The sequence below is a fragment of the Anomaloglossus baeobatrachus genome, chromosome 4, assembly GCF_048569485.1.
Source record: "Anomaloglossus baeobatrachus isolate aAnoBae1 chromosome 4, aAnoBae1.hap1, whole genome shotgun sequence".
In the NCBI taxonomy this organism is placed as follows: domain Eukaryota; kingdom Metazoa; phylum Chordata; class Amphibia; order Anura; family Aromobatidae; genus Anomaloglossus; species Anomaloglossus baeobatrachus.
Genome location: NC_134356.1, coordinates 95,049,346 through 95,062,809, shown reverse-complemented (window position 1 = coordinate 95,062,809; position 13,464 = coordinate 95,049,346). Strand labels below are relative to the sequence as shown.

The 13,464-nt window shown below is 47.6% G+C and overlaps 1 protein-coding gene across 1 annotated transcript in view; it reads left to right on the top strand.

Moving 5' to 3' along the window:
- STING1 (stimulator of interferon response cGAMP interactor 1) overlaps positions 1-13,464 on the top strand; it is an 88,120-nt gene that overhangs the window by 42,604 nt on the left and 32,052 nt on the right. The window contains exon 6 of the mRNA XM_075342285.1: positions 13,136-13,322. Coding sequence (XP_075198400.1) covers positions 13,136-13,322 — 187 coding nt within the window. The remainder of the gene's footprint in view (positions 1-13,135; positions 13,323-13,464) is intronic.

Genomic DNA, 13,464 nt, shown 5'->3' with positions numbered 1-13,464 from the left:
GAATTGTGACCCCGACTTGATCTGAACCTTAATGGAAGTCTGTAATTGGGTATTTTTTTTTGTGTGTGTGCACACTACATCTGATCATGCTAATTTTACCCCAAGTTCAAACACTGCAAGTAGCTTGCACAGGGTTGAGCATCACTCATACCCAAGCACAGTGCTGCTCGCTTGAGGGGTTTGAACTCTTAACTCACTCGACCTTTGAACCTGAACTTTGTTTTTTTGATAGTCGGTTTCCGAACCCAAACCTCAGGTTCCCTAATCTCTACATCTGACCACAGAACAGTTTTCCAATTTGCCGCAATCCATATTTAATGAGGTTTGGCCCAGACAAAACAGCAGCATTTCTGGTTGTTAGCACATATGGCTTCTTCTTTACATGATTGAGCTTTAACTTGTATTTGTGGCTTACACGATGAATTGTGTTCACAGACAGCAATTTCTGGAAGTATTCCTGAGCTCATGCAGTGATTTGCAAGACCAAATCATGATTGTTTTTAACCCCTTCACCCAGGGCCGTATTTACCATTAGGCACCCGTGGTCCCGTGCCTAGGGCGGCAGGATGCAGGGGGCGGCACCTTCTAGCAGTAAGAAAAAAAAATTATTTTTTTTATACATTCATTAAATCCGCTGTATTTTCGGAGGGGGGAGAGGCGCACCTTTATTTATTTATATCCGCGTCAATTAAGACGCGAATGCAGACAAACTGCGGCGGCCGGGCACAGAGAGCTGATTGACCCCGGAACTGCCGGCGCCTGCACTTCCGGGGTCACAGGCGCGCCAATCAGCTCCTTCCTCTGTGCTGCGTCCAATGCTGTGTGGATTTCACATGCAGAGCTCACAGCAGAACGCCGCAGAGGACACCGCGATGGAAGCCGGTGTCAGAAGAAGATACTCACGTGAGCCAGGAAGATGAAGGCGGGCCCTGGAGCAGGTAAGTGCTCGCAGAGCTGAAGATTCATAAGGAGCGTGGGGGTGTCTCTAATGCAGACTGGAGATCTGCGTATGGGGTGGGAGGAGAGAAGCTGATACTGGGGGAGGCTGGGAGGAGAGAGTATGATGCTGGGGGAGGCTGGGAGGGGGGAGGCTGATGTTGCAGAAGGCTGGGATGGGGGGAGGCTGACGCTGGGGGAGGCTGGGAGGAGGGAGGCTGATGCTGAGGGAGGCTGATTCTGGGGGAGGCTGGGAGGAGAGAGGCTGATGCTGGGGGAGGCTGGGAGGAGAGAGGCTGATGCTGGGGGAGGCTGATGCTGGGGGAGGCTGGGAGGAGGGAGGCTGATGCTGGGGGAGGCTGGGAGGAGAGAGGCTGATGCTGAGGGAGGCTGATGCTGGGGCAGGCTGGGAGGAGAGAGGGGGAGGCTGGGAGGAGAGAGGCTGATGCTGGGAGAGTTTGGGAGGAGAGAGGCTGATGCTGGGGGAGGCTGGGAGGAGAGAGGCTGGTGCTGGGGGAGGCTGATGCTGGGGGAGGCTGGGAGGAGGGAGGCTGATGCTGGGGGAGGCTGGGAGGAGGGAGGCTGATGCTGAGGGAGGCTGGGAGAAGAGAGGCTGATGCTGGGGGCAGAGAGGCTGATGCTGGGAGCAGAGAGGCTGATGCTGGGGGAAGCTGGGGGAGAGAGGCTGATGCTGGGGGAAGCTGGGGGAGAGAGGCTGATGCTGGGGGAAGCTGGGGGAGAGAGGCTGATGCTGGGGGAAGCTGGGGGAGACAGGCTGATGCTGGGGGAAGCTGGGGGAGAGAGGCTGATGCTGGGGGAAGTTGGGGGAGAGAGGCTGAAGCTGGGGGAGGCTGGGGGGGAGAGAGGCTGAAACTGGGGGACGCTGGGGGGAGAGAGGTTGATGCTGGGGGGGCTGGGGGGAGAGAGGCTGATGCTGGGGGAGGCTGATACTGGGAGAAGCTGTGAGGGGGGAGGCTGGGAGGGGGGAGGCTGATGCTGGGGGAGGTTGGGAGGGTGGAAGCTGATGCTGGGGGGGTTGATGCTGGGGGAGGCTAGGAGGAGTGAGGCTGATGCTGGGGGAGGCTGGGAGAAGAGAGGCTGATGCTGGGGGAGGCTGGGAGGAGAGAGGCTGATGCTGGGGGAGGCTGGGAGGAGAGAGGCTGATGCTGGGGGAGGCTGGGAGGAGAGAGGTTGATGCTGGGGGAGGCTGATGCTGGGGGAAACTGGGAGGAGGGAGGCTGATGCTGAGGGAGGCTGATGCTGGGGGAGGCTGGGAGGAGAGAGGCTGATGCTGAGGGAGGCTGATGCTGGGGGAGGCTGGGAGGAGAGAGGCTGATGCTGAGGGAGGCTGATGCTGGGGGAGGCTGGGAGGAGAGAGGGGGAGGCTGGGAGGAGATAGGCTGATGCTGGGAGAGTTTGGGATTAGAGAGGCTGATGCTGGCGGAGGCTGGGAGGAGAGAGGCTGGTGCTGGGGGAGGCTGATGCTGGGGGAGGCTGGGAGGAGGGAGGCTGATGCTGGGGGAGGCTGGGAGGAGGGAGGCTGATGCTGAGGGAGGCTGGGAGAAGAGAGGCTGATGCTGGGGGCAGAGAGGCTGATGCTGGGGGAGAGAGGCTGATGCTGGGGGAGAGAGGCTGATGCTGGGGGAAGCTGGGGGAGAGAGGCTGAAGCTGGGGGAGGCTGAAGGGAGAGAGGCTGAAGCTGGGGGACGCTGGGGGGAGAGAGGTTGATGCTGGGGGGCTGGGGGGAGAGAGGCTGATGCTGAGGGAGGCTGATACTTGGAGAGGCTGTGAGGGGGGAGGCTGGGAGTGGGGAGGCTGATGCTGGGGGAGGCTGGGAGGGTGGAGGCTGATGCTGGGGGGGCTGATGCTGGGGGAGGTTGGGAGAAGTGAGGCTGATGCTGGGGGAGGCTGGGAGAAGAGAGGCTGATGCTGGGGGCAGAGAGGCTGATGCTGGGGGAAGCTGGGGGAGAGAGGCTGATGCTGGGGGAAGCTGGGGGAAAGAGGCTGATGCTGGGGGAGAGAGGCTGATGCTGGGGGAAGCTGGGGGAGAGAGGCTGAAGCTGGGGGAGGCTGGGGGGAGAGAGGCTGAAGCTGGGGGACGCTGGGGGGAGAGAGGTTGATGCTGGGGGAGGCTGGGAGGAGAGAGGGGGAGGCTGGGAGGAGAGAGGCTGATGCTGGGGGAGGCTGATGCTGGGAGAGTTTGGGAGGAGAGAGGCCGATGCTGGGGGAGGCTGGGAGGAGAGAGGCTGGTGCTGGGGGAGGCTGATGCTGGGGGAGGCTGGGAGGAGGGAGGCTGATACTGGGGGAGGCTGGGAGGAGGGAGGCTGATGCTGAGGGAGGCTGGGAGAAGAGAGGCTGATGCTGGGGGCAGAGAGGCTGATGCTGGGGGCAGAGAGGCTGATGCTGGGGGAAGCTGGGGGAGAGAGGTTGATGCTGGGGGGCCTGGAGGGAGAGAGGCTGATGCTGGGGGAGAGGCTGCTGGTGAAGGTGGGGGAGAGCGGCTGCTGCTGGGGGAATGGGAGAGAGGGGCCAATCCTAGAGACAGAGGACAAGGGTTGAGGGATAGTGCAATGACAAAATCGATGGCGGGGGAGTGTAAGGACTCAGAATGAGAGGGGGGCAGCATTGGGAGCTCATTATGGAGAAGGGGCAGCATGTGTGGGCTCAGTATGGAGTGGAGCAATGTAGGGGAGTCAATATCAAGAGTGGGGTAGTGTGTGTGTGTGTGTGTGTGTGTGTGTGTGTGTGTGTGGGAGGGGTGTCTCAGCATAAGCGTTAGTGTGGTGGTCTTAGTATGATGAATGGGGCAGCATGGAGGTGTCATTATGAAAAAGAGGAAGGCAGCATTAGGAGCTCATGGAGAGGGGCAGCATGCATGGGACATTGTGAGGAGGGAACAGCATGCATGGGAAACTGTGAGGAGGGAGCAGCATGCATGGGATATTGTGAGGAGGGGGCAGCATGCATGGTACATTGTGAGGACGGGGAAGCATGCATGGGACATTGTGAGGAGGGGGAAGCATGCATGGGACATTGTGAGGAGGGGGCAGCATTCATGGGACATTGTGAGGAGGGGGCAGCACGCATGGGACATTGTGAGGAGGGGGCAGCATGCATGGGACATTGTGAGGAGGGAGAAGCATGCATGGGAAACTGTGAGGAGGGAGCAGCATGCATGGGACATTGTGAGGGGGGACAGCATGCATGGGACATTGTGAGGAGGGAGTAGCATGCATGGGACACTGTGAGGAGGGGGCAGCATGCATGGGACATTGTGAGGAGGGGGCAGCATGCATGGGACATTGTGAGGAGGGAGCAGCATGCATAGGGCACTGTGAGGAGGGGGCAGCATGCATGGGACATTGTGAGGAGGGGGCAGCATGCATGGGACATTGTGAGGAGGGAGCAGCATGCATGGGACACTGTGAGGAGGGGATAGCATGCATGGGACATTGGGAGGAGGGGGCAGAATGCATGGGACATTGTGAGGAGGGGGCAGCATGCATGGGACATTGTGAGCAGTGGGCAGCATGCATGGGACATTGGGAGGAGGGGGCAGAATGCATGGGACATTGTGAGGAGGGGGCAGCATGCATGGGACATTGTGAGGAGGGGGCAGCATGCATGGGACATTGTGAGGAGGGAGCAGCATGCATAGGGCACTGTGAGGAGGGGGCAGCATGCATGGGACATTGTGAGGAGGGGGCAGCATGCATGGGACATTGTGAGGAGGGAGCAGCATGCATGGGACACTGTGAGGAGGGGATAGCATGCATGGGACATTGGGAGGAGGGGGCAGAATGCATGGGACATTGTGAGGAGGGGGCAGCATGCATGGGACATTGTGAGCAGTGGGCAGCATGCATGGGACATTGGGAGGAGGGGGCAGAATGCATGGGACATTGTGAGGAGGGGGCAGCATGCATGGGACATTGTGAGGAGGGGGCAGCATGCATGGGACAGTGTGAGGAGGGGGCAGCATGCATGGGACATTGTGAGGAGGGGGCAGCATGATGTGAGGTCAATGTGCAGATCATATTTCATAATTGAGGAAGGTGTGGTGGGTATAATTTATAAGGGAGGGCAGTGTGTAGTTTATTAGGGGCAGTGTGACAGTCACAGTATATAAGTGGGGGCGGTGTGGTGGGAATATTTTATACTCATGCTATGTTTTGATGTGCCCGTGGTGATCCCCATTGGGGGGGGGGGTTAGTGCCCTTCGTTTCTCATTGATACTTTTTCAAGTGTTTTACAGAGTAGATCTGCCTTAAACAGATGTCGTGTGCGAAAACTCAGTGTTACGTTGTCACTAAGGGGCCACTTAAAGTGCCTAGGGCAGCACGAAGGCAAAATACAGCCCTGGCTTCACCCCCGGCCACTAAAACACCCTAATGACCGGGCCATTTTTTGCAATTCTGACCAGTGTCACTTTGACAGGTTATAACTCTGGAACGCTTCAACGGATCCTGGCGATTCTGAGATTGTTTTTTCGTGACATATTGTACTTTATGTCAGTGGTAAATTTAGGCCGATATTTTTTGCGTTTATTTGTGAAAATGTAGGGAATTTTGCGAAAATTTTGAAAATTTCGCAATTTTCAAACTTTGAAAATGTATGCCCATAAATCTGAGAGATATGTCACACAAAATAGTTACTAAATAACATTTCCCACTTGTCTACTTTACATCAGCGCAATTTTCGAAACAAATTTTTTTTTCGTTAGGAAGTTAGAACGGGTCAAAGGTCATCAGCAATTTCTCATTTTTCCAACAAAATTTACAAAATATTTACAAAATTTTTTTTAGGGACCACATCACATTTGAAGTGACTTTGAGAGACCTAGGTGACAGAAAATACCCAAAAGTGACCGCATTCTAAAAACTGCACCCCTCACACTGCTCAAAACCACATCCAATAAGTTTATTAACCCTTAAGGTGCTTCACAGGAACCAAAGCAATGTGGAAGGAAAAAATGAAAATTTTACTTTTTAACACAAAAATGTTACTTTAGCCATAAAATTTTCATTTTTACAAGGGAGAAAAGAGAAAGTGCACAATACAATTTGTGCATGTTCTCCAGAGTACGCTGATACCCCATATGTGGTAAAAATCAATTGTTTGGGCGCACGGCAGAGCCCGGAAGGGAAGGAGCGCCATTTGAATTTTTGAACGCAAAATTAGCTGCACTCATTAGCGGACGCCATGTCGGGTTTGAAGACCCCCTGAGGTACCTAAACAATGGAGCTCCCCCACAAGTGACCCCATTTTGGAAACTAGAGCCCTCAAATAATTTTTCTAGATGTTTGGTGAGCACTTTGAACACCTGGGGGCTTCACAGAAGTTCATAGCGTTGAGCCGTGAAAAGAAAAAAAAATTTTTTTACACAAAACGGTTGCTTCAACTAGGTAGCTTTTTTTTCACAAGGGTAACAGGAAAAAATGCACCATAAAATGTATTGTGCATTTTCTCCTGAGTACGCAGATACCTTATAAGTGGTGGAAATCAAATGTTTGGACACACGGCAGTGCTCGGAAGGCAAGGAGTGCCATTTGAATTTTTGAGTGCAAAATTAGCTGCACTCATTAGCGGATGCCATGTCGGGTTTGAAGACCCCCTGAGGTGCCTAAACAATGGAGCTCCCCCACAAGTGACCCCATTTTGGAAACTAGAGCCCTCAAATAATTTTTCTAGATGGTTGGTGAGCAGTTTGAACACCTGGGGGCTTCACAGAAGTTTATAGCGTTGAGCCGTGAAAAGAAAAAATTGTTTTTTTACCACAAAACGGTTGCTTCAACTAGGTAGCTTTTTTTTCACAAGGCTATCAGGAAAAAATGCACCATAAAACGTATTGAGAAATTTTTCCTGAGTACGTAGATACCTCACATGTGGTGTAAAGTAATTGTTTGGGCAAATGGCGGGGCTCAGAAGAGAAGGAGCGCTATTTGACTTTTCAAACGAACAGACGCAGTGCACTGATCGGCCGCTGCAGGACGCACGGTCGGATGCGATACAAAAAGCGTCGGGGATAAAAAAAAAAGTCACGCCAAAAATTGACCATGGATGCAGATCCGTTATGTGCATCCCTGATTAGCGCTCGGCGGGACGCACGGACGGATGGGATACAAAAAGCGTTGCGGATACGGAAAAAAGTCACGCCAAAAATTGAGCAGGGATGCAGATCCGTTATCTGTATCCCTGATCAGCGCTCAGCGGGACGCATGGAAGGATGAGGTGTAAAAATGGACAGGGGATACAGAAAAAAAAAAAAAAGTTATACTCACAGTACCCAGATGATCACTGACCAGAAGTGCTGCAGGAGGAACAGCTTTACAGGAGCAGCAGGCAGATCAGCAGAATGCCCAGGAAGGACCCAGCGATGGAGGCAGATGTGATCGGGCCGGTGAGGACAGGTAAGAGGACGTCGGGGGAGAGCAGAGGGGGAGGGGGGGGGTGAGAGCAGAGGGGGGGGGAGAGCAGAGGGGGAGGGGGGAGAGCAGAGGAGGAGGGGGGAGAGCAGAGGGGGAGACCGGAGAGGGAGCTGCAGAAGCAGAATAGAGATAATGGGGGAGGCAGTCAGATCGCGGGGGGAGCAGATCGGGATGTCGGGGGGGAGCAGATCGGGATGTCGGGGGGGCAGATCGCAGGGGGGCACGGGCAGGGGCTAACACGGGAGCGCGCAGGGGCACCACGGGAGCGCGCATGGGCTGCAAGGTGAGCACAGTACTCACGTGCAGCAGGAACAGTGACCTCAGCTACGGCGGCGCGGCAGCAGCAGCGGTGGCGTGGTACCACAAGTACCAGCCACTGAACGCTGCAGACATGTTGGGGGAGGGCTCAGAGGCCAGCACAGGCCTGGGGAGGCGGCCACCGGCAGATCAGACCGCCCCACTGCACACTGATTGGAGCGATTGCGCGTCATAGCACGATCGCTCCAATCAGTGCTGCAGGGGCTGGGGGCGACATGTTTGAGGTCCACCTATGATATGCTGCAGCAGCTGCGGCATCTCATAGCTGGATCTCACAGTATCGCACTAATTCGGGCATTATTTTTGCCGAAGTTAGTGCGAACGATGTGGTTGGCGGTTCAGATTTGAACAGCCAATCACATCGATCGTCGATAGGGGGTGGTGATGCCGCCCCCCTGGGGTCAAGCAAAGGTCCCCTGCTGTAAGAAACAGCAGGGGACATAATTTGAAAGACGTTGCTATGGCCACGGCAATCAAATGAAGTTTAGGCAGTAAAATTACGTCCCTAGTCGTTAAGTCACGTTAAAATAGGACGTAATTTTACTGCCCGCGGTCGTGAAGGGGTTAATACCATGCCTGTTGAGGGCCTGTAGGTCACAAGTATCTAACATTGACCATTGGACTTGTCCCTTATGCACATGGATTTCTTCAGAATTTCTGAATCTCTTTATATTATATAATGTAGATGGTGGGATATTCAAAGTCTTATTTTATTTTGAGGAACATTTTTCAAAAATTAAATGCCGCTGTTCACAGATTGGTGAACCTCTGACCATCTTTGCTTCTGAGAAACTTTGCCTCTGCCACACACGTGACCCTTCATCTGCTTTATATTAGTAGTAATAATAATAATTTTTATTTCTATAGCGCCAACATATTCCGCAGCGCTTTACAATTCAGAGGGGACAATATGAGACAATACAAAATAACAAAATTAAGATACCAGGAGGAGTGAGGGCCCTGCTCGTAAGCTTACAGTCTATGATGAGATAGAGGAGGCACAAAAGGTGAATGGGGGGGGAAGCTTGTTATATATGGTCCAGTAGTAGTAGTAGTACTTTTTTAGCTTTTTGTTAACCCTGTCCCAACATTCTTGAATTGTGTTGCTCCCATTAATTTTTCAACTAGTTAATTTTTTTAAATTAAATGTAAAAAATATCTAACTTTTCCCTTCTTATCTGTGTTCTATGTTCTGTTTTGAATAAAATAGGGCCAAAGGAGATTTCCAAATAATTGCATTCTTGTTAACTTTATAACTTACACAGCAATATAGTTTTGTGGAATTTGGTTTGTACAATAATAGCTAGTAATAAAATATTGGATCTTAATCAACTATTTGTTAATTTTCAGCTATTTTATAAACTTAAGCTTTGTATTTGCATCTTGAATGTATCCCTTGATTTCTATAGCTACACGTTAAGCAGTGCATGCTTAGAGCTCATAAATAATCTTTTCATAATCGTTATAAATCTTTTTCAAAATACTTTTAGACTGTTAACTAATTTGCAAAGCTCCTCAGGGTCAATTATTGGATTGTGGGTTAATATTTCAAGTTCTTGTATATTGTGTTTGGCAAGTTATGTTTTATGTAAGTGAACAATTTTGTACGTGTATAAAAACAACTTTGATTTTGCCAAAAGTATGACGTAAATGTGACTTCTTAATATAATGTATGTTGCACATGTTTGTAAAGTATGGCATGTGTTTGCATACGTCACCCAATTCTATAAACATTTATGTGTTGTATATACAGTACTTTTTTAAGAGATAAATAGCTTAAAGCCCTTTACGCAAAGCCTATTAAACAAAATGAGACGTAAACACCAAACTACACCAGTGTTGGTATTTATTCTATTCATACTGTAGGAATCAAGTAGACTTTATGTATTTTATGTATGTTTTTAATCCTTTTTTAGACTAAAAACAAACAAACAAATTATTCAGTATAATTTATGAGATAGAGAAGTGCAAGGGGCTCAAGAAAGTACAAGGAGAATCAAAAAGACTCATCTCTTCTTTGATTATTTTAATTCTATTAATTGAAAGGTTCTCCTGGTGCCATCTTTAAAGGGGCTGTACATTGGGGTTTGTGGCCACCTTCAGGGATGTGAATCCTTTTACCCACTCATCTTTCCATGTCTGTTTTTAATTGAAGTAAAGGTTTTCCTACATCCCTATCATTCACAGTTCATTTGATGCCAAGGCACGTGGGGAGATGAGTCGGAAGAATTTAGGGTCCCATCCAAAAGTAGGTCAAATTGTTCCTGGTTGGCAGAATGTATAACAGTAGTAGGCTTATACAATTTTTATCAAAACTATAAACTAAGTACCTCTCATGTTAGTATGCATGTAGCTATAGTGAAAATTATATTATCATTAATCTTACAGTGTTTTTGGATACTCTTTGTAAGTAGCTTAAAGAGGCTATTCCCACTTTACAAGTTATCCTTAATGCATACAACATGTGAAATAAGTATTTTATACGTCAACAAATTTCTAAGTAAATATGTTTCTAAAGATGGTATTGACATAAATTTCTCACCAGATGTTGATAACAACCCATCCAATCCACAAAACAAAGAAATCAAACCATAGATGTCCATAAATTTAGTGATGAGTAAGAATATTGCTCTGGTGTGATTTTGGCCCATTCTTCCACACAAACACTCTTCAAATTTGATTCAGGTCAGATGATTTGCTGGGCCATTCTAGCAGCTTTATTTTCTCTGAAACCAATTGAGAGTTTTCTTGGCTGTGTGTTTGGGATCATTGTCTTGCTGAAATGTCCACCCTCGTTTCAACGTTATCTTCTTGATAGATGGCAGTAGCTTTTTATCAAGAATGTGTAGGTAAATTTGTCCATCTATCCTTCTTTCAATTAAATAAAGTTTTACAGTGCCGTATGCTGGAAACAGCCCCACTCCATGATGTTCCCACCTCCAAACTTCACTGTTAGTATGGAGTTTTAGGCATGGTTTTCATACATAGCGTGTATAATGGAATCCAAAGAGATCAACTTTTTTCTTCTCTGACCACTCTATATTCTCCCAGTATTTCCCAGCCTTCTCTACATGTTGTTGAGCAAACATTAAGCAAGCTTGAAAGTGCTTTTTGTTCAGCAATGGAGTCTTATGTGGTAAGTATGCATGTAGGCCATGGAAGTTGGAGGTTGAGTGTATTACTTATCGTTTTCTTTGAAAAAATTGTACCTGCTGATTCTGTGTCTGTTGTAGCTCACCATAAGTGGTCCTTGGTACTTGTACAAATCTTTTGATAATTATTTTCACTGTTTTGTCTGAAATCTTGCAGGGAGCGCCATTATGTTCTTTGCACTTTTGGATTATGGCCTCAGCAGTGCTCACTCGCCCCTTCAGTAGTTTAGAAGTTCTTCTGTAACCAATATCATTAGTATGTTTTCAACAATAAGGTTGCGAAGGTCTTGAGACAGCTCATTAGTTTTACCCATCATGAGATTTTTTTTTGTGGGGCACCTTGGTAATGAGACACATTTATATTGGCCATTAGTTGAACCAGCTGTATTATTTTTCAGTAAGTGACAGGATTGCTTTCTAATTATGGATAGATTTCAGCTTGTGTCATTACTTTCCATGGATATTTGTACATCTATTTAAGGACATATATGGTTTGATTTCTTTGCCTGTGTTAATTGAATGAGTTGTTTGGTGATGTGTGCAATACTTATTTCATCCTCTTTATATAATACCTCATGGACCTGAACTGCTGATCTGCACTCACTAATACATCTTCAGACAACCTGTCAGCATTAATACCACCCAGGGGGTGTTACATGACCACTGCTACCAATTAGATTGACTGCAGCCTTCTTATTGACAAAATGATCAAGTATGAGATTGATAAGGCTACAGTTAGGTGGATTCATTATTAGATCAATGATCATACTTAAGGAGTGGTAATATATGGTTGCACATCCAATTGGAAGAGTATTTCAAGTGGGGTACCACAAAGCTCTGTCTTGGCTCCAGTGTTGTTCAACATTTGTATACATGATTTAGGTAAGGGAACTGTAGGTAAACAAATCAAATTTGCAGATAATGCAAAGCTAGTAGGGATAGCTGACACTAGAGAAGATAGAGAAAAGATTCAGAAGCATTTAGATAAGCTGGAATAGTGGGCAGTGGCTACTAGAATGGTAATCACCAGCGAGAAATGTAAAATTCTACATCTGGGCAAGCAAAAACGATAATAACATCTATAGCATGGGAGGAATAGAACTAAGCAACAGCACATGTTAAAAAGGCTTGGGTATACTAATAGATCACAGATTGCACATGAGTCAACAGCGTGATGCAGCAGCAAAAAAGGCAAACATAGTTCTGGGATGTATTAAGTGAATCGGAGAGACTATATCATTTGAAGTAATTATCCCTCTCTACTCTTCTTTGATCAGACTTCATCTGGAATACTGTGTTCAGTTCTGTGAACCTTATTTTAAAAATAACATAGAAAACCTAGACCAAGTTCAGAGAAAAACTTCCTTTGCAATTGCCTGTCAATGACAAATTACATGTGCTTGATGGAAGAGAAGTCTGGATATGTTTCCAGAACAATCTCCAGCTATCATTGCATCCAAAACAGTAGAAGGAATCATCGCTACAGAGGATAGACCTGCAATTATAGACAAATTGCTTTGTTACAGCCTCCAATCTCTACCTGGTTAACATGTGGGAAACGCACTGAAGAGGCCTTCACAAAGGAACATCACAGTTGTCCTACTACCGGGATTAAAGTGTAGGCTGGTATAATATTCAGTAGCTAGACTATAAGGTAGTAGATAGATAGGGAGCTGAAAACACTGCATATCACAAGTCCATGTTCGTACATAGACGATGGGTGTTGTCGAAGCCGCAGTGTGGCAGAAATAACACAAAAAAAGAAGAAAAATCTCGGCACATACACAATGGTAATGATAAAAAAGTGAATAATTTATTAGTACATGTTAAAAATTGTATCTGTCACCGCCTTACGCGTTTTTAGCGTACTGCAGGCTGGCCCATTTATATGAATACACCTAAATAAAATGAGAATAGTTGGTGATATCAACTTCCTGTTTGTGGCTCATTAGTATATGAGAGGGGGGAAACTTTTCAAGATGGGTGGTGACCATGGCGGCCATTTTGAAGTCGGACATTTTGGATCCAACTTTATTTTATTTATGGCCCACCCTGTACATCAACCTTAGTCATAGGGAAAAATACAAGGTATATAATTAAATTACTTTTTCTTCTTGTTGCAATTTCACTAAGGAGTGTATCAATCGCTCATTGGATTTAAGTGCAATGTCATAATGCTCCACAAAAGTGGTGGTTCAGGTAGTTCACTTTTAAATGTCCTATGAATGTCATGACTGCTGGAAGACTGAGCACTTCAGCATTTATCTTAACTCATGTTGTATTTCTCTTTACATCACACAGCCATATTACTGTATAGCGGAGTATGCTACACCTCTCGCATCTCTATATGATATGTCAAATATCGCCAGTGCTGGCTTTAGCAAACAGGATCGCATGGAGCAAGCCAAACTGTTTTACCGAACCCTAAAGGATATCCTAGAAAGTGCACTGGAATGCCACAATACGTTTCGTTTAGTGATATACGACGGTAAGAAACTACTCCTCTAATTTCTTCTAACTTTATCTCACTATTTGTCACTATTTACACTGTGAAAGCAAAATGCATTTGTCTGCTTTTCTATGGATACTTCTTCCTGGTTCACATTGTGAAACATCTGGAAATCATTCCT